At 40.0% G+C, this 25,865-nt stretch overlaps 1 protein-coding gene across 2 annotated transcripts in view; it reads left to right on the plus strand.

Annotated features, from left to right (window-relative positions):
* The window catches only part of mllt3 (MLLT3 super elongation complex subunit), a 66,195-nt gene that overhangs the window by 13,654 nt on the left and 26,676 nt on the right, over positions 1-25,865 (plus strand). Inside the window, exons 3-6 of one of the 2 annotated variants that reach the window (XM_030723188.1) lie at positions 8,896-8,978; positions 11,059-11,202; positions 13,910-13,948; positions 24,459-24,587. In XM_030723188.1, coding sequence (XP_030579048.1) covers positions 8,896-8,978; positions 11,059-11,202; positions 13,910-13,948; positions 24,459-24,587 — 395 coding nt within the window. The remainder of the gene's footprint in view (positions 1-8,895; positions 8,979-11,058; positions 11,203-13,909; positions 13,949-24,458; positions 24,588-25,865) is intronic. The other variant, XM_030723189.1, reaches the window with a different exon arrangement.

Here is a 25,865-nt window from a genome sequence, read left to right on the forward strand (position 1 = left end):
TTTTACATAAGACTGGGTAGTATTAGCAATTTGTAGCCAACAGCTGGTGTTATTTTAGGTTTTTAAAAACATAAAAGTAACATGTATGTTTTTCATTGTTTCATGTTGGAATCAGTAATTTATTAGTTACATTTTAGAAAACTACAAAGAAGGTAATCTACAGTTTACTTTCGGCCATGACAGTGAATCCAAACAAATGATTTTTCATATTTACATGAAAAGGGTCATTACTCATGTCATATGTTTCAGTTAAAATGTTCAAAGAAAAAAATCCTTAGATTTTAAAAGATACTTGTATAAAACTCAGTTATTGTTCTGTAGAAAGCCTCAATACACACTTTTTTTTAAAAGAACTGGTTATTTTATGACCTTGATGGAAAATTTCAACTTTAGTTATTTCCTGTTTGGTTATATTGGTGAGGTTACTTGGCCTGCCATAGCTGTAACTCTGACATAAGAGGAACATTGTTGATTTTGAGGTAAAGCTGTTGGTGACAACTTGACATCTGTTTGTTCAGCCTGCTAGGTCTGGAGTCCTGAAACTGGTGTTCACCCTGAATGCGCAGTGATTTGCATTGGTCAGGGTTTTTATTTATTTATTTTATTTTTGGGAGATCGGATGCCCAAGATTTTACAGAGAACTTGGGGTTTGCACAGACCTTCTCTGAATTCATAAAAGGATGATTATTTTCCACTGCAATGGATGGAAAGCCACAGCTCATATGGAACGGAATCTCCAGTTTAATAGCCTAAGTTGTAGTAGGACTGCAAGAACGGGGCATCGGTGCACTGGTTTCACACTAGTCAACTGCTCAGAGCACCCAGCTGCCTGAACTGGATATAATTGACATTAAAAGACATGGCTCTTATTTAATTTATTAAGTTTTTTGTTATCTCTGTGCACATCTTATTTTGGTAATTATTTATTGGTTGTAATATGGTGCTCAATATTTTAATACAAGTAGGACTTTATTTTAACATTTCCATGGGTGTGTCTTCACTATGATTACCAATCCACTTGGTCCTGCCATTTCAAAAGTCTTCTGAATCTGGCCACTTTCTACCATTTCTTGTTATTAATTATAGGGCTGCAACTATCAGTTATTTTAGTAATAGTGTATTTAATTGATTATTTGAGAATTACCTTTGTCTTATTCATCTGCGTCTTTTAACTTATGTAGATTTACTGCAGTTTTTTGCTGTGTGAAACAGTGGTGGATGGAGCAGCTACAAAGTTCTCTTTTCTTCATGTTGGTGCTGTTGATCAGATGGTTGATGAAGGACCTCCAGCTGTTTCCTAGTAAAGGTTTTAATGGTGGTTACAGGAACAAGTGCTGCTGCTTTGGACGAAAAATGTTTCCTGAGCTCACCATCTCGGTAATGGCTCCGCCTCTTTGCACGTGCCACTTGTGCGCAGACAGACTGCATGCAAAACAACTGCTGCTGTTGTGTTATCAGTGTTTTTGTTGAAAAATCGGGGTCTGCATGAGCTTAATGTTGCAATGCTTTGTATTCACAAGTGTCCTAAATATGTTTCTATTGCAGGTCTATTTTCAGTCGCTAATTAGGGATTAAAGTATAAAAAATATTTGACGGCGCCCCTCGGTACCAAACAGGGCTTCCCGTTGTTACCAAATGATTGTTGTGCTAATGGCAGCGCCCACTAGCAAACTGTGGAGATAGCGTTGTGTTCTGGTAGCTAATAGCTGAAATTCTCAGCCCAGTGAGCACAACACACACACACACACACAGACACACACTCCCCTTTCTTGTGCTGCGAATACATTATATGGTCCAAACAAAACTACTGCAGCATCTGTGTGCGGCACAGAGGTAAACACAGACAGAGCAAGATGACAAGTACTTTTAGTACTTGTACAAGTACTTTTATCTGTGCCCAACCTAATTCACAGCTGTGAAAATTGCATTGCTTTTCTCATGTAATACACACCATGCAGTGAAATAGTGGTAGAAAAGTTTATGTTGAGATAGCAGAGTCACGCCCTTCTTCCGCTTTCATCACACGTTCTTGGTTTGAGACCAGCTGGCTTGCAGGGCCTGAGTAAAACCCATTTTTCAGCCGAGCACAGAGTGCGCTCATGGTGGAAAAACTGCTGAATGGTTCAAATACTGGCACCGGCACCAGTCAGTGGAAAAGGGCCATAGTGGTAATCCCAGAACCATATGGTGGACACTGGAGGTGAAGGCATCCATCAGGGTGAAGGGACAGTCTTATTGGGCCTGTGGGACTCCAGAGCCACCTGACATCAGCCACTGCCAGGCCAAGTAGAGTGCGGCTCTGGCAGTGGCTGATGCACAAACATGGGTGTGGGAAGAGTTCAATGAGACCACAGAACAAAACTTTCTGATTATCTCAAAGTGATTCTGGGAAGCCATCAGGCCAGATTCACCCTGAGTTCCTTAAGGCTTTGAATGTTTTACAACTGTTCTGATATTCTGTTCTCTGCAATGTTGCATGGAGGTCTGGGGCAGTGCCTCTGGATTGGCGGACTGGTGTGGCAGTTCCCATCTTTAACCTTCAACTACAGTCATGGCTGAAATTGGTGGCACCCCTGAAAGTTTTCCAGAAAATGAAGTATTTATCCCAGAAAATTATTGCAATCACACGTTTTGTTATGCACATGTTCATTTCCTTTGTGTGTATTGGAAAAACACAAAAAAAAGAGGGAAAAAAAGCCAAAATTCATATAATTCTACGCAAAACTCCAAAAACGTGCTGGACAAAATTACTGGCACACACAACTTAATATTTGATTGCACACCCTTTGGACAAAATAACTGAAATCAACCACTTCCTATAACCATCAACAAGCTTCTTACATCTCTCAGCTGGAATTTTGGACCACTCTTCTTTTACAAACTGCTCCAGATCTCTTATATTTGAAGGGTGCCTTCTCCCAACAGCAATTTTAAGATCTCTCCACAGGTATTCAATGGGATTTAGAGCTGGACTCATTGCTGGCCACTTCAGAACTCTGCAGCACTTTGTTTTCATCCATTTCTGGGTGCGTTTTGAAGTATGTTTGTGGTTATTGTCCTGCTGGAAGACCCATGATCTTGGACACAAACCCAGCTTTCTGACACTGGGCCCTACATTGCAACACAAAATCCTTTGGTAATCTTGAGATTTCATGATGCCTTGCACACAGTCAAGGAATCCAGTGCCAAAGGCAGCAAAACAACCCCAAAACATCTTTGAACCTCCACCATATTTGACTGGAGGTACTGTGTTCTTTTCTTTGTAGGCCTAGTTCTATTTTCAGTAAACAGTAGAATGATGTGGTTTACCAAAAAGCTCTATCTTGGTCTCATCTGTCCACAAGACATTGTCCCAGAAGGATTTTGGCTTACTCGCGTACATTTTGGCAAACTGCAGTCTAGCTTTATGTCTCTGTGTCAGCAGTGGGGTCCTCCTGGGTTTCCTACCATAGTGCTTCCTTTCATTCAAATGTCGACAGATAATTCGCGCTGACACTGATGCACCCTGAGCCTGCAGGACAGCTTGAACTCCTTTAGAACTTGATTGGTGCTGCTTATCCACCATCCGGACTATCCTGTGTTGCAACCGTTCATCAATTTTTCTCTTCCGTCCACGTCCAGGGAGGTTAGCTACAGTGCAGTGGGCTATAAACGTCTTGATTATGTTGTGCACTGTGGACAAAGGAACATCAAGATCTCTGGAGATGGACTTGTAACCTTGAGACTGTTGATATTTTTCCACAATTTTGGTTCTCAAGTCCTCAAACAGTTCTCTTCTCCACTTTCTCCATGTTTAGTGTGGCACACACAGACACACAACGCAAAGATTGAGTCAACTTCTCTCCTTTCTATCTGGTTTCAGGTGTGATTTTTTTTTTTTTTTTTTTTTTTTTTTTCACCCACAATTTTGAAAAGGTGCCAACAATTCTGCCCGGCCCATTTTTTGAGTTTAGCATGAAATTATATGGATTTTGCCCCCCTCCCCCTCTTTTTTGTGTTTTTCCGATACAGACAAAGGAAATGAGGTTTGAGGTTGTAGTTAAAAAAAAAAAAAAAAAAAAAAAAAAAGAAAGATCCCAAACAAGGCGTGGTAAACAGTTTGTAAGCTGAAATCTGAAGATGAGTAGTCAAAAACAACCAATTTTACCCTAGACCCCAGAGGGTTAAGAAAGGGGGACTGGAGAAGGGCTCCAAATATTGAGGGATCACCCTTCTCAGCCTCCCTGGAAAAATCTATGCCAGGGTTTTGAAAAGGAGTCTGTCCAACCTTGGGTTTAAGAGGAACAATGCGGTTTTCGTCTTGGTCACGGAAAGCTTGAAAACCTCTCTTGTCCATCAGCTTAAGCAAGCAAAATTGTCTGCATGCTCTGTTGTGCCAAACACCTTTGCTGTGCCAAGAGGAGCTGTATTGTAGGCTCCTCTTGTTAGTTTCCTTCTTTGTTTTTTTATTTACAAGTTTAAATGACATGGCCCAACAACACCAGAGCCAGCAGGGATGTTTGCAGATCATTGTACTCTGCTTTTGTTTACATTTTCCACAGCATTCTAACACGTTTGGGTTTGGAGAACTACCGTTAGCAGCAATAACTTGAAGTAACTGTTTTCTGTATGACTTGAATTTCTTGAAACCCCTCTGAATCCTACACTGTAACCTGACGTATATGTCCTGAGAAATGTAACTACACGTCAGCATGAGCAGATGAAGATGGATGGATGTACCTATGGTGTGCTCTAATCTCTCTGTTAGTGCAGCATCCATTCCTAACTGAAATTCCTTTGCAGATGAGCAGTTAGCTGTTTTACCACTACTGTTTCAATAATTAAAAAAATAATAAAACAAAGGTTAGAAATCTGTTTATAATTAGCTAAAACAGTTTAATTAAGTATTTAATCACAGCCACCTTAATAGCCTGTGCTTACAAGCCTGTTAATAAAGATGGATGAATCATATTTAAAACATTAATTAATGCTAAAGGCCCTTTCACACCGGACGCGTAAATTCCGTGCGAATGTTTCGTGCGTTAAAAATATTTTTCGGACTCTCCTGTTCTTAATGCAGCCGTTCACACCGACCGCGTCATTTCACAGGACGAATTTGCGGCATTTATTTTTTCGGATCAAGTTCGATTTTTCTGACTTTCGCAAGCGAACAAACAGGACTGACCAATCAGAGTGCTGCATTTAGCAGCATGCGAGGTCATAGCTCAAAACACGAACCGAGGTACTGAATATACAGTGATGTGGGAACAATAAAATCATAATATTTTACCTCAGACACACAGCTACACGCTGCTCCGGGTCAGTCGGCTCTCTGATATTATCCTCTGCCTCCTCACATGTGATCCCAACTCTGCCAACAAGAGCTCAAACTGTCCCACTGACATCCAGAAATTTGAGTGAAAGCATCCCTGAAGCAGCTTCAGCTCCGTGATCAAACCATGAAACTCTCCCTGCTGCTGCTTTCTTATTAGTTGGATGAACCCATAAACTCTGTTTCTTCCTTCTCTTGTTTAGAAACATCGGGACCATTACATCATCACTTGATGTCGACTGCATTTTTTTTCCACTGTGCGTTATATAAGGAGGATTTAGTCGCAAAAATGCAACGCATCCGGTGTGTATATAGGTTACACGACAGGTTCGCATCCGAAAGATTCGGAATTTCGTGTCGTTTTTACGCAACGCATCTGGTGTGAAAGGGCCTTAAGACATATTTGAACAGTCTTATTGGAATGGGGTCTAATAGGCTGAGTTAGAATAAATTATTGAAGTTAATGCAGAAAGATTGATGGGAGTAAAGAGTTTAAGAAATATTAATAATGTTATGTTCTTTTTAGAGAGAAGACTCTCCCGGCAACCTTTCCAAACAACTCATACTTGTTTAGTCTTTTTCCTGTCCTCCGTGCATTTTGGGTTACTTTTTCACCACAGATTTTGAATTTATCAGTGAGAGAATAACAATCATCATGACAATACAAAGAATAATAGTTATAGCATGAATACAAGGACTGGTGTGGCTGTAGCTCAGGAGGTAGAGCAGGTCAGCAGCATTGTATTTGTTTTGTTTTTATGGTTTTTTGTTTTTTTTTTGTTTTTTTTGTTTTTATCAGCTTGCACTGCATATCAAACACCGGGACACGAACACAAGATAACTGGCACATACAGTAATGCACCAGCACCAGCATAAATGCTTGCAACAATGGCGTCCGCTTATGTAAGTTTTGTCATTGGGTCTGCAAAGATTCACCACAGAAGTGCCAAAAGTGCTTTTATAGAGGTGGTTACAGTTGCTGATGAGCAATTAATCAAGTGCATTTCATTAGCATCATTTGGCTGCTACTTTCCCTCTCAAATCCTATGGAAGTAGTAAGGGTGTATTTAATTTTTCACATACTGCTTCTGCATTTTAGCTTAATTTTTGTTACATAATGACAGTGAGAGTAAATGATGACAAGCAGCTGAGTCTAATAACCACATACATATTTTGTTGTTCATCTGAGGTTGTATTTAAATAATTTTAGAACCTGGTAAGGAGCATATTTTTTTTATGTCCTGTTACATAAACCTTAGAATTGAAAGATGGGGTTCTTTCTTTTTTTTCACATGACTGCAGGAAGAACACATTAATTCATAGATTTATTTGAACTTGTCTGCAAATACAGTAAGTATTATTACCATCATGCTAACGGCCTAGTGTACAGAGCCATGGCTAACACGTTGAGCATTGTCTTCTAAACATCAGCACAGTAGCATTGTTACTGTCAGCACATTTGGCAATAGCATTTTGGTCAGAGCGCAGAGTTGCTATTTTTTTTAAATTATAGTACTGATTTTACAAAGATACCATCAGCCTCTTATTATAGAGTGTTTTTCATTAAAGCTACACTGAGAATATATCAGCATGAAATCACGTCCATGCAAGAAAAATATACATATTACAGAAGTATTCTTTGGGGTTCAATTTATCTTTGTCAACCTTGGTTTATGGAAATGTACCTCAGTTGTCCTCAGCAGTGAGATGGACTTTAGCACTGTCAGATGAGCCATCAATCATGTTGCTTCCTGAAGGGGGTGTGGCTTCACAAATGGGCGAGAACAGGAATGACGAGACTGATGGAAAAAAGCTGGGTGGTACTTCGGGTGAATCTAGATATTCCCAAGTTCTTCTCCATCACTTCAAACTTTCTTAGGAAACAGTGAATTTGTGGTTTTATTTTTTTCCTTCTTGGTTTTATTGCAGTGGACTACAGCTTGTGAAATGTTACTGGACTAAAAAATGGTAAAGGTGCAGCTGACATAAAGTAGATACTTTCTATTGGTTGGTGTTTTCCTTTTCCTTTTCCTTAGCAGTGCAGTAATGCTATTGTGATATCTAAACAGGTGACAGATTAAAGCAAAAACCAGCATTAAGTGTTAAAGGACAGAAGGCACTGTTTCCCACTCTGTCTTTGTTCAAACAGACTAAAATTTTAACACTAATTCTAATATTGACACATTAAATTGGACAAACAAATAAGGCATTGGTAGTATGAGCATTGGTTTGACAGAATTTTTAAACTTTTTTTTTTTTTTCTCTTTTTTTCAAACTTGTCTTGTCTGGCAGCTTAAGTGGGCAAAATTATTGCTGCATCCTCTGTTATGCCAAATACCTTTGCTGTGCCAAGAGAAGCTCTATTGTAGACTCCTCTCACTGGTCTCTTTTATTTTCATTCTTTGTTTCTTTATTTACATGTTTAAATTTAAATGGTATGGTCCAGCAACACCAGAGCTGACTGGTGGGAAGAGGCAGAAGTAATGATAGAGGAGGGTGGGGTGAGGTGGGGTGGGGTGGGGGAGATAAAAAGAGAAAACAAAATGGGGGAAGGGGGGTCGGGGTCATCAACTGCGGGATCTGTAACAAAACACACAAAAACAACAAACAAACGATTACATCTGTGCCCAGTAAGTAAAATTATTTGTTTAATAAAGCATTAAAGTCCTGAGTTCTGCAACCTATTAGTACAACAATAAGGACATTGGACATTTTAATCCCCCCACGATCCAAAGGCAAGCATGACTGAAAGTATGACCTGGCTTTTCCACTTTTCCTTTTGACTCCAAAAAAATCAGATTTGAAAAAGATAAAGTAGCTTTAGTAAAACAAAAATTTTTACAGTAAAAGGATCTTGTTTTCAGTACGATTGTTCTTCCATTGGGATCCTGTGTCAAAGTGTTGTACTGTTCAACAGCTAAATTCAAACAATATTTAAAAATTAACCAAAGTGTTGTTTTTGTTTTTAGTTGTTCTTTCAATAAAAACACCAAACTTAATTAGTACATTTTCTGTATTGCTACTTTTTTGAGTCCAAAGGGATCCATTCTGAAAAACAAACCCCTCCGGGGAGGAACACCTGTGCTCCACTAGAGTTTGTTTGTCTTTAAGGTCCCTTATGAGTAAGGAGGGAGGTCTTGGTCTTGTTATCAATGTTAAAGGCTCTGGTTCTAATTTAAGCCCCAGCCCACTGTACTGATAGATTAGAGTAGGCCACAGAAATTCAGTTAATGAGATCTCATGAGAACACAGCAGCAGGATGTTTAACAGGATGATTAGTGTGTTCAGTGACACAGTAAAAGAAGCAACGGTCAGATGTCTTAATAAACTCTCGTCCCTTCAAATGGGCAGAGAATGTGTTAAAATGGGGTGGAAAGCTGATAAATGTAATGGTTGGATTTTTAGTGTTTGTCAGAGCATCTGTCTCCCAGCTACCGCCAAACAGATGGGTACACTACATTCAGCAGTGAGTCCTGCACTCCATTTCATTGACCTAAAAAAATTTAAACATTTCTGAATTGTCAGCCACCTTATGCTGAAGGTTCATGACCTCTGTTTAATAGCAATTTTCTTTTTCATTTTAGTGTGCAAGGATCCACCATACAAAGTGGAGGAATCTGGATACGCAGGCTTCATCTTGCCCATTGAAGTTTATTTCAAAAGCAAGGTACATTTAAGAAGCTCAGTCATCAGCAGCTGTTATGTATTTGGAACTGTAGATTTGATTGAAAGTATATTAAATGCTTTAATTCACCTTGTTCTACCAGTTTTGTTTTGGTTGAAGGTAGTATACTATAATTGTCAAGACAGCAGAACCTCTCAACAATTATAGCCAGTTTTTGTAATGTAGACTATGAAAAATTAAGTGTTTAGTCTTTTATTGTATTTCTTAGTGTGCAGTAACAAGGTGAACAATACACAAACAATGGTCATTGGCTAAAGCAGTCATACCAGGTTGGTCCTGAACTGAAGCTTTTGGAAATTAAATAACCTGAATTGTATCTGTTCAGAATTCCATATAATTTTGTGCTGTAAACCATCATGTGGTCATCATCATCAGGGTATTGAACAATATTTTTACCCCTCAGCCTGAAACGGCTGATGGGGTATTGTTGTCAACCTGCCGGGCAGGCAAACAGCCAACGTTCAACTCTGTGAGAACAATGTCACCTAGGATGTTACAGTTCGTGCTATAGATGCATCTACTAAACATCTTGGATGAGTTTAACTCTCGGTCAGAGGCCAAGTTTTCTGAATATCTTGTGAACTCGATAATGAGGTCACCTAGGATTTTCAAATTGATACCATAGAGGCATCTACTAAAAATCTGGGACGAGTTAGTTCTTACCACAATAATGCCAGTCACAGAAAGTGACAGGATTCTCAGTGGGTTATATTTCTTTTGATTTTAGCATTCCTTATTCATGGTTCTTACTTCGCCTTGTTTTTTAATTGATATGCTGAATAAAGTCACTATTAAGGTCTACTGATACCTGGTAATTGTGTGTTCTAGAACTTGTACTTCCAGGGGATTTGTGCCACCTAAAGTTCTACTGCCTGGAGGGGTAGCACTGGCAACTGACAGTATTTTTTTTATTTTTTCAAAGTTTTCTCCAGAGAATCTTGTGTTTTCAAGCTGTTGCAACACCTCTCTCTGTATAATCTGGAAATCTCTAAGCTTCTGCACTAAGTTATTGAAATGGTGTCTTGAACCTGGCTGTGCTGACCACCTGAAACAATACGGCTGGTCATACACACAGCATAGCTTGCCCCAGTGGAGGTGACATCCCTTTTGGCATGCAAGAGTGACGACAGCAGGTAGAATACATCAGTTTTTATGGCCTCATGTTGCCTTTGACTCTGGCAAACCAGACAGAGCCTTATACAGCAAACCATTTTAATGAAGCTGAAATAGTTCATCATAATTACTGAATCAGATCCATAAATTAGCAAATCTAAATAAACTAAACTGAGATAAAGGTTCACAGAGCAGAAAAAGATGCACTTGGTGGCATTAGAAGAACACACTATATTTTCTAAATGCAAAATTCAGTGATAGCAATTTCGTCCCAGATTTTTAGGTTGTGACTGGTTATATTTCACATGTTCTGCACAGAAAGAAGTTTCTTTGGGGGTTTTCTGCCGGAAAGCATTTGTAACATGTTTTAACAAGTCTTTGTGACACATGCTGAAGCTTGTGCAAGGGTTTGTCTCAACCCAAACCATGATCTTTTCCTAAATTTAACCCAGTAGTTTTAGTGACTGAACTTTGCCAAACAGTGATTGAAAATGAAAATGACCATTTAAAAAAATGTTCATACTACTTAAACTTGAAGTGTAAAAGTAAAAACTCAGTTGAACTTTGGTTTAACACAGGATACAAACCCCAGTCTTCTGGGTGAAAGTCCCGTGTATCCACTTCATCCTCTGTGACATAATCCAGGTGCATGCTGTGCATGTCATACTTCCTCATCTGACCTCTAAACCCTTTCTGACAGAAAGTCCTGAAGGCAAACTTTTCCCTGAACATTTTTATTTTGTCTAGAACAAATGTAATTTTTCAGCTAGCTGTTTACAGTCACAAATTTATTTCCCTTATTTAAGACACTGCATGGTATTTGGGGTCTGAATAAACTCTGCAAGCACTGAATTAAAAAACAAATATGATGTTGGTAATGTCAGGTTCGTGACTGATTATCATTGTTTTCCTTTGTGTCCTTCATGGATGGCTTTCCAATTTTCCTCAGGAAGAACCGAAGAAAGTTCGCTTTGATTACGACCTGTTCCTCCACCTGGAAGGCCACCCACCTGTCAATCATCTCCGCTGTGAAAAGCTCACTTTCAACAATCCAACAGAGGAATTTCGTAGGAAACTACTGAAAGCTGGAGGGGTAGGCATGAGGGGCTCAGGCTGAAGCACTTAAAACATTTGTGGGGGTTTTTTTGTCCTGGTTTGTTTCATTTTAGATTATAGATATATTTTTACAAACCATTCCAAATAGTTCCTCTCTCAACTTGTAGCATTAAAGTTCCCCTTTAAAGAGTGTGCTGTTCCCCAGTGTAGCAAATAGGGCTTGCCTTAAGGTAACTATGTATGTGCTGCTCTTGTTGTTGTGGACATTTTATGGTGTATTTACTTGAGTGAACAGATCAAAGTCTTAGCATGCACCTTTTGTGGTGTTTATTTTTTTTTTAGTTTTTCAGTCCTTCTGATAGTGAGGATTATGCCAACAATGAGTGACAAGTAGTATAATGGTGTGCCCTTCTGGTTTCTCTGCTTTACGCAGCAGGAAAGTGCCAAAAAAAAACCAAGCCATGACCTAAACCAATGTATATATCAAACTGTGAACTTAGTGTACCATTACACAGATGTCAGCATTTACACATATCTTATATTGATTACATAGGATAGAATATCAGTAGGTGCCTAACACATTAACACCGAACCTGTCGTCAGCAACAGAACGCATTTAAAATGTCCTGCCGTTCATGGACTTCCAACAAAAACCATAATAACCCCAATGTTGGGTGTGAAGTGCAATTTCTCAGCTTCCAAAAACTGTTTGCATTTTTCCAATAGGACAAACAGTCATGTAATTTCGGTAATTCAAAGTACGTTTGATCAAATGTCTCAGTGGTGATATGCTATGTGTTAATCAGCTGTTTACAGCAGGTAACAGCAAGTAACGGGGGTATTGGCAGCAATCAGGTTAATACAAACCATTGTTGCAGTACTGTGAAATCAGCTGGCCACAGTAGTTTTAACAAGGAATGATGCATTTGTTGGAGATCCTTTTCAGCAAAGGTGGTCAGATGGCTAATCAATTCAGTTTTATTTATATGCCAAATCACAACAACAATCGTCTCAAGGCACTTTTATATTGTAAGGTAAAGACCCCACAATAATACAAAGAATACCCAACAACCAGACGTCCCCCTATGAGCAAGCACTTCACGACAGTGGAAAGGAAAATCTCCCTTTTAACAGGAAGAAACCTCCAGCAGAACCAGGCTCAGGGAGGGGCAGTCATCTGCAACAAGTGGTTGGGGGTGAGGGGAGGGAGCCAGGACGAAAGATGCACTGGAAAAGAGCCAGAGATTAATAACTAATAGTTAAATTCAAAGTGGTGTATAAACACATGGAGTAAAAGGATGTGTGAAGAAGAAACATTCAGTGCATCATGGGAAGCACCTGCAGCAGGTGAACAATACACAAATAGTGGTCACTGGCTAAACAATAATAAACAGCCCTAACATTAAGTTTTATCATAAAGGAAAGTTTTAAGCATAATCTTAAAAATAGAGAGGGTGTCTGTCTCCCGAATCCAAACTGGGAGCTGGTTCCACAGAAGAGGGGCCTGAAAGCTGAAGGCTCTGCCTCCCATTCTACTTTCTTATACCCTAGAGACCACCAAAGTGCTCTATTAGGGTGATATGGTACTACGAAGTCTTTAAGATAAGATGATTCCCTATTATTCAAGTCCTTGAATGTAAGAAGAAGGGTTAGGGTTAGAAGGGTTAGTTAAAAAAACAAAAAACAAACTCTAGGCATAGCAGTCCTGGCTGTCGAGCTGTTGTTGTGACGGTGCTGTCTATTCCACAAAAACTTAAATGTTGGTCATAACTCAAGAATGATGTGACCTAGAATATTCAAATTCACCCCATGCATCTACTAAAAAGATTGAGTTCAAATCTCGGTAACCTTGACCTAAAGGTAAAGATCAGAGGTCAGGTTTTCTGAAAACCTTGTCAATGTGATAACTAATGATCTCACCTAAGATATTGAAATTTATAGATGCCTACTGTTCAAGTAGTCGCACAGTTGTTCACTGACTTTAATATAACAGCATTTTGACCCCCACCCATTAGCTTGCTTATTAACGCTAAATGCGTTAATGAACAGGTGAGCAGCTGTATAAAAGCCAGGAGAGTTACACTTACATATCACACATTCAACGTGTCCCAGAGCACCGTTTCCTTCCACTAATGTGTTTGCAGAAATCACATAAAAAGCGTACACTTCCTACTTTGGTATATCCCTCATCACATTGTCAGCAGGAACTAGCACGTTTTTAATGCAAACCACTAACTATGACAGGAGATGTCATTTTGCTGGGAACTGTAGTTTTTTCTCCAAGGCCTCTCCCAGCTCCTGGGATTTTATGTTTAAAAGGAAGCCCAAAATTGTCCTTTGAGCTCCGTTTTTCCTCTTCTTCACCCTCTCGTTCACGCTGGTTGCTGTATTACTTTCTGTAGCGAAATCGAGCGTAAACAGGACCGCTGCGAGATTGCACGTGCACATTGTGAACGAAAGTGGTAGATTGCAAATTGCAGTGAAATAATACTATAATGCAGCAATCTAGCCAAAGGGGAAAAAAAATCAGTCTAGTATCAGTGACAGGGCAGAGCGTGCGCCTGTTTGCTAATTGCAATGATTGCAAAGGGTGCCGATAGCAAACCGGCGAAATTCTCAGCCCGGCACAGCGCCAGGCAATCAGTCGCTGGCTAGAACCCTGCATTTTTGTTGAAACATTTGTTTCAGTTTAGTAATTAGTTAAGCTGTTGATGGTGATCTTTTTCTTCTGTTGTCTTTTACAGCAACGGAATCCTCACAAACGACGTTCAGAAGACTCAAAAGTAAGACTTCTAACAGGCTCTGGGAGTTACACTACAGCTTTATTAAAACATTTATTAAGCTCGCCTTTTTTTTTTTTTTGCAGTTATACCAATATTTCCATCTTCATTGTTCAGATTTACAATCACAGCCTCAGCAATCCAATGTAGACACAATGCAGCATGTTACTTTTGGCTGCATGTGCTAGACTTTGTTGTAGCACTTTAATGCAAGGGATTTCAGTAAAACAGGCGGCTTTCTGTTAAAATTTGTCCTGTTACTGAATTGGTGCACTTGAGTCATACATCACACATCTAGTGCCCTCTAAACAATTAATCATACAAACAACCTACAGTCATCTGAAAAATAAATCTTTCACGGGACTCTATGTGGTCCTATGAAAAATTTAAGTACACCGTTACTGCTACCGTAGAAATTATGAGGGTAAATGGCAGCCAGGTGCTGCTAATCAATTGCACCTGATTAATTAATTGATAACATGTTAAATGTTAACGTTCATGTTAAAGTTCATTTTAAAAAAGACTGAACAAGTATGGCTTGTTTGGCTTGTTACTAGGAGAAAACCTCTTCTTTCTAAAAAGAACAAGGCGGCACAGCTTAAGTTTGCAAAATTGCATCTGAACAAATCACAAAACTGTCCTTTGTATGGACAAAACCAAAGTGGAGCTATTTGGCCATAATGCACAGCGCCATGTTTGGTGAAAACCAAACACACATAGCAGTACAAATGCCTCTTACCAGCTGCCAAGCACAGTGGTGGAGAGGTGATGATTTGGACTTGTTTTGCAATCAATGAGTCGCCCTCGAATTCCTCTGCATACCAAAGGAGTCTAGAGGATGTCTCTCTGACAGCTAAAGCTTGGCCGAATTTGGGTTATTCAGTGATCCCAAAGACACCAGCAAATTTAAAACTGAGTGGATGAAAAAGAAGAGAATCAAGACATTGCAATAGACCAGTCCATAACCTTAATGACCAAAACAACTTTGTACAGAAGAGTGAGCCAAAATATCAACAATGTGAGTAGAGTCATACAGAAAACAGTTACTTTGTTATTGCTGCTAAAAGCTGTTGCATCATGGGGTGTACGTAGTTTTTTGCAACTGCATAGAGTTCTGTAAAAACTTTCACAGAGTCTGTGAGACGAGAAATTCAAGATTTGTTGCTTAACATACTGCGTGTGTTCAGGATTTGTTTTTGGATGTGCCAGAAATCATGGCTAACAGTTTATGCTCTTTAAATTTTAATAAATCCAACGGTAATTCAATAAAACATCTATGACTTGTCATTGATAATCCTTTACTAAGCTTGCATTATTGGAATTCTCATGTACACTTACTTGAGATCCAGAAAGGTTAAATAAAATTTTACGCTCTTATTAACAGTTTACTATGCACTTAATAATAGTTAAGTATGCTTCTTTTGCAGTATTTAAAATAAAGGGCTTTTCCGAAGATGAATACATTTTTTATGCATGTATAAATTGTGTAGTATTTTTTTTTCACAGCCTCTCCATCAGTAGAAAACACAGATGTTGATAAAATCTGAAATGGTAAAAACATAAACACACGCTTTGAGTTTTAGATTTTTTTATTTATGATTTTCTTATAATGGCAGCTCTATCATAGTGTTTGATTTGGACAGGCTTATTAAACACCCTGACACTCTTAAATTGCACAAAACAACAATTTTTATTCTGTTGAAGTTGATGATCAGGGAGATTTAAATAAAGAATTATTGCATGTCATTATCATTAATGCTCTGCCTGAATGGTAAATGGACTCATTCTTATATAGTGCTTTTCTACTTTACTTTGAGCACTCAAAGTGCTTTATACAACATGCCTCATTTACCCATTCACACAAATTCATACACGCACTTCTTTCTACAGCAAAGTGCTTTCTATCTAACATTCACACACATTCGTACTCCAGCGGTTGCACTGGAGAGCAACTTTGGGTTTGCATGCCAAGGATACTTTGGCATGCAGACTGGATCAAACCACCAACCTTCCAATTAGTAGGTGACCTGCTCTACCTGAGATATAGCCATTCCTAACCCACTGAACAGGGCTACGAGTTAGAGTTGTCCTGTGGGCAAGATGACGTGGCCACTGAAGGAGAAGAGAAAGAAGAGTTGGAGCAGGGTGAAAGGGCACAGAACAGAGTTGTGGGAAGCTGCAACTGATATAATTAGAACTAGAGGTTCAGGTGAAGGAAAGGGAACAGTTAAGGCAGCATGAGCTACAGTGTGAAAAACTACAGCTTGCACATGAAATAGAAATTAAAACAATGGAGCCTAGAGGTCAAACCCAAAGTTTGATGTTCATAAAAACATTAATCTGGTCCCTCCTTTGAAAGAAAAAGATGTTGAAAACTGCTTTCTGCATTTTGAGCATGTAGCAAGCACTCCGCAGTGACCAATGGCCCTGGGCCTGACTGTTCAAATATGGTCTAGTTGGTAAAGCTTGGTAGGGATTATTTGTCATTAAGTTAAAAGAAGAGCACAGACTGACCTCTTTTTAAAAGATGCTATCTTGTGAGCTTATGAGTTGGTGCCGGAAGCTTATTGGCAGCATTTTCGGGGTTATTCTAAAAAAAAAAAAGGACAGAAACTTAAATGGAATTTGCTCAAGAGGAAGAGAAATTATTTGATCGGTGTGTACATCCCAGAAAGTGCAGACTAAAGAGCAGCTCTGGCTACTGATCCTCCTTGAAGAGTTGAAAAACTATGTTCCTGTTCAATGAGCAGAGAACAAAAATAGTAGAAGAATCTGCCGTGCTAGCTGAGTATGTTCTGGGCCATAAAATATCATGTTAGGGTATTGGTAAGCTCCATTTTAATCCTAAAGGTAGTTCTGTTCTTTAGCGTACTTGCTTTTCAACCTTAGCTAGCAGCAGACTGACTGGCTCTGCCTCAAATGGCAAAGCTTCTACTTCCAACAAGGGGAACTTAAAGTGGAATTGCTTCTATTGTAAGAAGTTAGGTCATATTATTGCTGACTGCCATGATTTAAGTAAAAAGCAGGAAGCCACATCTGTAGCTTGGAGTGGTTCTGTGTGCATTGTCTCCATTGCTGACCAGAACACAAATCATACTGTCCTGACAGTCCTGACTCAGGTTTTTAATCCTTAATGACATTGTAACTATGTCAGTATTTGCTCCTGTTATTCTCATTTGCATTTTGCAAGAGACTGGTGCATCCAAGTCGGTCCTTTTGGAAAGAGTGTTGCCATTGCTCAATAAGATTTTTCTTGGTTGTGCTTTAATACGAGGACGTGACATCTTTTATCTTAGGTCTCCGCTGCATATAGTGTGGCTTGGTCACAGTATTTGCACTAGTGAGATTGTGACCTTATCTCCCTGTAAAGAGGATAAGTCTCATTTTAGGAAATGACCTTGCTGGTAAAAAGGTCTTTCCTATACCTGTGGTGACACCCTATAGTTTCTGAAACACAACCAGATTAATTCAACCTCTCCAGGCCCTGTAGTGTACGCTACCTGTGACTCATGGCCAGTGTTGGAAAGCTGAAACTCATCAACCTGTGACCTAGGGTGTCCTGGTGACACATGTACTTATGAATACCCTTACATTTGACCATAGTGTTGGTTATGGACACGTGGTAGTTAGCACAGAAGTCCAATAACAGAACACCACTCGGGTTCAGACCAGGCAGGCTGGTCCACTCATGGTCAGATTTCACGGTCGTTCCCCATGTGAGCATCGAAGTCTCCCAGTAGGACACTGAAGTCACCAGGTGGGGCACACTCCAGCACCGCACTCAGCAGCTCCAAGAAGGCTGGGTACTCTGAACTGTCATAAGCACAAATTATAGTCAGGATTCATCCCTGACTTTTGGGCAGGGAAGCAACCTCAATACCTGATTCTTCTCTAGCCAAATGTTTTGAACCTGTTCAGCCTAAAGATGATTTGTCAGCTGCTGGTGTTGGCTTTAACTTAGAAGGTAACATTTTGATGCATAAATAGTTGCCCACTCTTAATGGCTCTGTCTAGAATTCGAACTACCAGCTGGTGTTACTCACTGCTTATCACTCACATATACTGATCCTGGCACATGGAAGTGGTATATCTGGCCATCTAAGAATTACTAAGATGAATGATCACATACTAAAACATTTTTTCTGGCCTCGGTTGAAGTTGGATTGTTTGCAGATTGTCTACCTAAATTAAATGCGCTGGATTATGTGAGCTCTTTTCAAGAGCCACATCATCATACTTGTGAAATACAATATTACCAAAAGTATTTCCTTGTCTGCCTTTACATGCATATGAACTTGAGTGACATCCCATTCTTAATCCATATGGTTTAATGATTTCGTCCCACCCTTTATAGCTTTTGTCAAGGTTTAGGAGTGTGTTTGAGCATTTTTGGCCATTCTTCCAGAAGCGCATTTGTGTGGTCCGATACTGATGTTGGACAAGAAGGCCTGGCTCGCAGTCTTCACTCTAATTCATCCCAGAGGTGTTCTGTCCAGTAGGGGTCAGGACTCTGTGCAGGCCAGTCAAGTTCTTCCACACCAAAACTGCTTTAAAGATCTTGCTTTGTGCACTAGTGCACAGTCTTGTTGGAACAGGAAGGGGCCATCCCCAAACTGTTCCCACAAAGGTGGGAGCATCAAATTGTCCAAAATGTCTTGGTGTGCTGAAGCACTAAGAATTCCTTCCACTGGAACTAAGAGGCTGAGCCCAGGTCCTGTAAAAAAAAAAAAAAACACACCATAATCCCCCCCTCCACCAAATGTTACACAGTGCAGTCAGACAAGCACTGTTCTCCTGGCAAAAGCCAAGCCCAGACTCACCCATCGGATTGCCAGACAGAAGTGTGATTTGTCAGTCCAGAGAACACGTCTCCACTGCTCTAGAGTCCAGTGCGGCATGCTTTACACCGCTGTATCTGATGCTTTGTACGTGATGTAAGGCTTGGATGCAGCTGCTCAGCCGTGGAAGCCCATTACATGAAGCTCTCTACGTGCTGTTCGTGAGCTAATCTGAAAGCCGTATTAAGTTTGGAGATCTGTAGCGATTGACTCAACATGAAAGTTGGCAACCTCTGCGCATTATGTGCCTCAGCAACTTCTAAACCCGCTCTGTAATTTTACATGGCCCACCACTTTGTGGCTGAGTTGCTGTTGTTCCAGATCGCTTTCACTTTTTATAATACCTCTAACAGATGACTGTGGAATATTTAGTAACAAGGAAATTTCACAGCTAGACTTGTTGCAGAAGCAGCATTGTATCACAGTACCATGCTGGAATTCATTGCGCTCGTACAAATATTTTGCAAATGTTTGTAAAAGCAGTCTGCATGCCTAGGCACTTGGTCTCATACACTTGTGGCCATGGAAATGATTGGAACAACTGAATTCAATGATTTTAATGGGTAAGTAAATACTTTTGGCAAAATAGTGTAGCTAAACAGGCCATGACAAATTTTCAATCTAAAAGGAAGAGACAATTTGACAAAAATGCAGTACAATACACTCTCCAGCCTGTGGACTGGGTATTGTCTCTTTTCCCAGTACCAGGTTTAGCACTGTAGGCTAAATTTACTAGTCCTTAATTGACTGAAAATAAAAAAACAATTAACACAGACATGCCATTTGCACTCCAGACAGAAGCTAAAGGTTCAGGCATGTAGTTTTAGTATGTTGAAGCAAGTCACTGTCAGTGCACTGTAGGGGCAGGTCCTCACAGTGATGCATATTGTGTGCCCGCTTAGAAAAATCACAAGCCTTGGTGCAGCTCTAAGGTCATTTCTTATCTTACCGATTCTCAACAGCGATGTCATGGGTTTAAAATGTGATTATGTTGGCTTGTTTTCAGATGTGCCTAGATGCACAAATATACTAAAACATGACATTGATGTGGGAGGTCACATTTTAATCAAGCAGCACCCTTAACATGTTAACCTTATCAAACGTGTATTGATGAGTATTTTCTAAAATGGTGCTTTTGCCCTAGTACCGACTCCGTTCGATTTTTCTTTTTTTTTTTTTTTATAAGCACCTACTCAGCTGTGGTTCCAAGCGAACTGAGTTGAGTCAAAAATTTGACGTCAACAGAATGCATCACACTGATTGGCCAGGCAGTGGCATGCACTATGAGTCATAAGCAACTCCTTCACAAGGATCAAACCTGCTGTTTTTTGTTTTTTTTTTAACCTGGCAATGAAGGAAATGGCTACGCACTAACCAACACAGACGTTTTGTGCTTGGTGGCTGATGACAGAATCCAGAGGAAGCTAGAAGGAGCTTGTTTGTCTCGTATACAAATTATGTGACAGGACTTCCAGGCGGCTTTCCTGAGGTGGTACTCAATTGTAATGGAACACTAACAAAGCCAAGCTGAGTAGATGGAAAAGAGGCAAACAAATAGTCTTGAAGTCCCAAGTACACATTCTTGGACCTCCCCATGTCTATTGGCACCAAAAGCTGACTTAACACCTGGATTTCATACTGTCTGCAGGAAGGTTAATAATTTCACCAAATTCCTTTTCTCTTCCATGTGGATTACAGGATTACATTAAATGGGTAAGTTCAGCTCATTATGTGACAAAATTAGAATTGTTTAAGGGTTACTGATTCTGTTTATGCACAGAATTTCTAGGTGTAGCCAAGTGACGGAAGGCTCAGAATCTCATCTCTGCTTTTTGCGGATGATGTGGTCCTGTTGGCTTCATCAGGTGGTGGCCTCCAGTCTAGCGGGTAAGAGAATTAGCACCGTAAAAGGGTGGAGTGCCCACTCCGGGCCAGGAAAGAGTTGCTACCCCAAGGGGAGGAGTTCAAGTATCTCTCAAGTATAAGACCACCCATGAGTGAAGGAAGAAGGGAGCGGGAGACTGACAGATTGGGGCCGCGGCTTCAGTGATGTGGAAGCTGTACCAGTCCATTGTGGTGAAGTGAGCTGAGCGTAGAAGCGAAGCTTTCAATTTACCTGTCAATCTGGGTTCCTACCCTCACCTATGGTCACAGGCTTTGGGTAGTGATGGAAAGAACAAGATCGCGGATACAAGAGATAGAAATTGGCTTTCTCCTAAGGGTGACATCTGCTCCCTTAGAGATGAAGTGTGAAGTGTGCAGTCACTCAAGAGGGGCTCAGAGTAGAGCCATTACTCCTCCACAATGAAAGAAGTCATTGAATTGAGGTGGTTTGGGCATCTGACTAGGATGCCTCCTGGGCATCCTTTGGTGAGGTGTTCCGGATAGGTGGAGGCCCCGGCGTAGACCCAGGACACGCTTGAGAGATTATAACTCTCAGCTGGCCTGGGAACACCTTGGTATTCCCCTGGATAAGATGAAGGACGTGGCTAGGGAGTTTCTCTGCTTAGGCTGCTGTCCTTGTGACCTGGCACCAGATAAGTTGAAAAGATGGATGGATGGATGGATGGTTACTGGTACAGTGTATCACAAAAGTGAGTACACCCCTCACATTTCTGCAGATATTTAAGTATACCTTTTCATGGGACAACACTGACAAAATGACACTTTGACACAATGAAAAGTAGTCTGTGTGCAGCTTATATAACAGTGTAAATTTATTCTTCCCTCAAAATAACTCAATATACAGCCATTAATGTCTAAACCAGCGGCAACAAAAGTGAGTACACCCCTAAGAGACTACACCCATAAATGTCCATATTGAGCACCGCTTGTCATTTCCCCTCCAAAATGTCATGTGACTCATTAGTGTTACTAGGTCTCAGGTGTGCATAGGGAGCAGGTGTGTTCAATTTTGTAGTACTGCTCTCACACGTTATCATACTGGTCACTGAAAGTTCCAACATGGCACCTCATGGCAAATAACTCTCTGAGGATCTGAAAAGACGAATTGTTGCTCTACATGAAGACTGCACACAGACTACTTTTGAGGGGTGTACTCACTTTTGTGATACACTGTAAGTGCCTTTTGACATAAAGAGTTTCTGAGCTGGCTGACTTTATCACTCCAGATGACTTCCTTCAAAATATTACCATGGCTTTTGGCATGCAGAACACCCTCCCCATCTTTCAGCATCTGATGTGGAACGTGTTATCTGGTGTGGCTAACTGCGAGGCCTATAAGGAGGATCTTGTGATGTTCTCACCTGATTGGGAGAATTACATGGACAAACAAGAGAATGCTATTTTCGATTTGGCTGCCTGTAACAACTGGCATTCACTTTAGAAACAAAATGCTTTTTGTGTGCATTGGCAGAGTAGGTAAAATTCAGAGAAATCATTTTCAGCATTGTCATTTTGTTCCTCTGTTACTGGATGCAAACAGCAATAATTTTGCCCTCACTTTGCCAACATGGCAGTACCAGCGGGTTATTACACTAATACTAACACCCTGTGCTAATAAAAAATCTTACGAAATGAGAGTTTATACAATCAAACAGACCAAGGCAAAAACACACTTGGGTTGCTTTACCTAGTCATTTGGTAAATTGTAATTTTCTGATATTCTGTTCTAGCCATGGTAGCTACTTTGACCATTTTACCTGAACTTGAGAGTTCAAGTATGCCTAGAATACATCTCGTTAAATAAGCTTTAGATAAAATGAAAAAGTATTGTTTTTAAACAAAATAGCTTGGATTCAGTTATAAAACAAAATTAGACAGTTTCTGACCCATTTCGTTCCAAAACCTTTCAAACCATATGTCAACCCATCTATGTTATCTGACTGAAAAATGGTTGAGTTGTAGAGTTGCTTTGGGGAAAATATCTGATGAGACATCAGATATTGGCAGCTTTGTGCATTTTATTTGCTCTCATGCCAAATGCAGCGTATTTGGAACTATGCCCAGTAAACCAGAACCATGCCCAGTGTATTTAAGGGATAAAGCTGTCACTAACAGTCTATTTAGGCATATTGGTACACTGGAATACATATGAGTCATTGTTTTAATCATTACAATGGCAAATTGCAATACATGTTGCTGAAAATGGATCCAACAGAGATTTTGAACAGTTTGCTGGTGAACACTAAGGTACTGGAATTGAATCAGAGACTGTTTTGCCACAAGTTTTTTAATGAGGAGAGTTGAATCTCATTAAAATTTGTTGGAGTACTTTTTTTTAAGGTTATTGGCTCGAAAAATAAGGAATGGCTAGCCCAGGTCTGTGATCAGTTGCTTCTTCAAGTGGAGGAGTCATGTATCTCAGAGTCTTGTTCACACGTGATGGGAGAGTGGAGTGGGAGATTGACTGACAGATCGTTGCAGTGTCAGCAGTGATGCTGACGTACCGATCTGTTATGGCGAGGAAATGAATGTGAAAGTGGAGCTGCTGATTTACTGGTCAATCTATGTTTCTATCCTCATCTATGGTCATGAGCTCTGTCTGGTTAGTGACTAAAAGAATGAGATTGGAGATACAAGCAATGGAAGTGAGTTTCATCTGAAGGGTGACTGGGAGCAGGTTGAGGTGACTAACAAAACAAAAAGGAATCAATCGCTGTTTTATGTTTTTTTCCTTGCTCAATATATATGCATGTGTGGGACAAGCTAATCTGTAAATGGTGTGAGGCATAAGTGGATCAACTGCATAGCGTAAAGTTAGAAGAAGAAGAAGAGGGGTTTATCACTGAGAGGACGTTGGTTTGAATGCTTCTACTGGGATCACTGTGGGGCCTTGAGCAAGGTCTTTAACCCCCAGGTTGCTCCCTGGGTGCTTTCTAGCTGCCCCCTGCTCCACATGTTGTGCTGAGTGTGCTACATACTGCATGTGTGATGGGTTAAATACAGAGACTGAATTTCGCATACACACATTAGATTATTCACTTATCCATTCAAACCTTTGGAGTGTGGGTGGAAGGGAGAGTATCTGAAGAAATCCAGGCAGACACAGGATCACCGTGCAAGAGTTTGAACAAGGAATCCTCTGGTTGAGAAGCTGCAATGCTAACCACTATATGACACTACCACTCCAGAATGCGTCCAGCTGAGTGAACTGGGGGCAGCAACAGAACCCTTGATAGCTGGATTAATTTATTCCCATGCCAAAAAACAGGAATAACCTGTTAAAACTTTACATGACCCCAGTAACAACTTATATTACCCAAAGACAAAACCATGCAAACGAAAAGGCCAAATCCATACAGACGGTACACTGATGACATTCTGTTCTGGGAAATCAATTCACTGTTCTGTATAATATAAAATACAAATACATATACAAGTTGCTTAACAGGGATGCACAACATTTTCATGATTTGTATTCATTTGCGGGACTTGACTCCAAAACACCATGGCATTACTTAATTTAAGTTCTTGAAACAGTTCCAGCAATTCTTGACACAAAAGGTTTGGTTCAGTTAATATGTAAATAATCCCCTCCTGTAAAGGCAATCAAAAAAATGTTTGCATTAATTTGTTAGTGTATGTTTTAGTCAGCACTCAAAGTGTGAGACTGATTCATTTATTTCCAGCTATAATTTCCCTGCTAGAAACTGAATAGAATGCATTTATTATGTAAAGCAAAATATTTAAGCTCATTTCTTTTCCTTTGGCAGGTGATGGTAATGCAGGAGGGCTCGACCTCCCTGTTTGGCTCACACCTCAAGCTGCCGACACTTCCCAACAGCTCATTGACATCTTCCTTGTCTGACCCAAAAAAGAGCAAAAGCTTCAATACATTGAAGGTCAGTGTTGTTTCCAGGTACAGCCCAGTGCTAAATGGTGCTCTCTTGGTGACACCCATCTCTGAGAAGTCTCCAGGCTTTAATCCTCCATGTGTTTGGCAAGTTTGGGGTCCAATATATTTAAACTCCCGCATTTCAGAGTCATCTAGCTTTGGCTCAGGCAAACTTGGCTGCTGCTCATCCTGAACCTACTCGTTACCTCAGAGACATACTGCACTTTAATCAAATTTTCTTTCAATATGGGGGCATTTATACACAATACAAAATTACTGATGACATTAAATAAGGAAAGCAGGAGAAAAGGCTTAAATGATGGGCTTTAGAAGCCACACGTGAGATTAAAAACATGACCTTGGAAAGCACAAAATGTGAAGTCTTTCAATATGTTATTTTTAGTCCCTTTTAAATGGTGTCATTTAAGAGCCAGTTAGGAGAGGTCAATTTCACATGGAAACAGTTTGCAGTCTAAACACAGTGTGTGTGATGAATTACTTGTTGAGTCTGAAGTCACACACAGCCTATTTTTAGCTGGTTGCTAGGCAACATGACATCGTAATATCTGATCTAGATAAGAATGAAGATCTACCTGTGTGCTGACTTTGGCTGCTGAGTTCCTGGTGGTCTAGAAGTTGTTTAGAGAGACAGATATTTAACATATTACAGTAAGATGATTTATTTCAAGGCCTAGTCACCATGGTCTAGAGACCAGTTGGAGACATCCTGCAGTGACAAAAGCCTACTGACTTTCAGCCTTGTCTTGATTTCTCAAGATTCTCAGAATCTTTTGGTATGATGCACTGTAAATAAAGTGATATTCAATCTTTGCAATTTTATGTTGAAGAACATTATTCTGAAATTGTTCCACAATTTGTAGAGATTTTTTTTTTCCCAGATTCATGAGCCTCTGCCCACCTTTACTTCTCAGGAACTCTGCCTACCTAGGTATAAAAAAGACCATCTTAATTATGTTACTGGCGTTTTGACAGTTTACCAAATTAATTGCTAAATTTTCCACCAGAATAATTTTTGACCAGCATATGTCCTTCAGCGCACACATTAAACAAATATGTAGGACTGATTTCTTGCATTTGTGCAATTTTTAAAATTAGAAACAGCTTGTCTCAGAGTGATGCTAAAATACTAGATCATGCATTTATTACTTCTAGGTAGGACTACTGTAATTCATTATTATCAGGCTGTCCTAAAAGCTCCCTGAAAAACCTTCAGCTGATCCAAAATGCTGCAGCTAGAGTACTGACAGGGACTAGAAAGAGAGCA

Source organism: Archocentrus centrarchus, unplaced genomic scaffold, assembly GCF_007364275.1.
Source record: "Archocentrus centrarchus isolate MPI-CPG fArcCen1 unplaced genomic scaffold, fArcCen1 scaffold_24_ctg1, whole genome shotgun sequence".
Taxonomy (NCBI): Eukaryota; Metazoa; Chordata; class Actinopteri; order Cichliformes; family Cichlidae; genus Archocentrus; species Archocentrus centrarchus.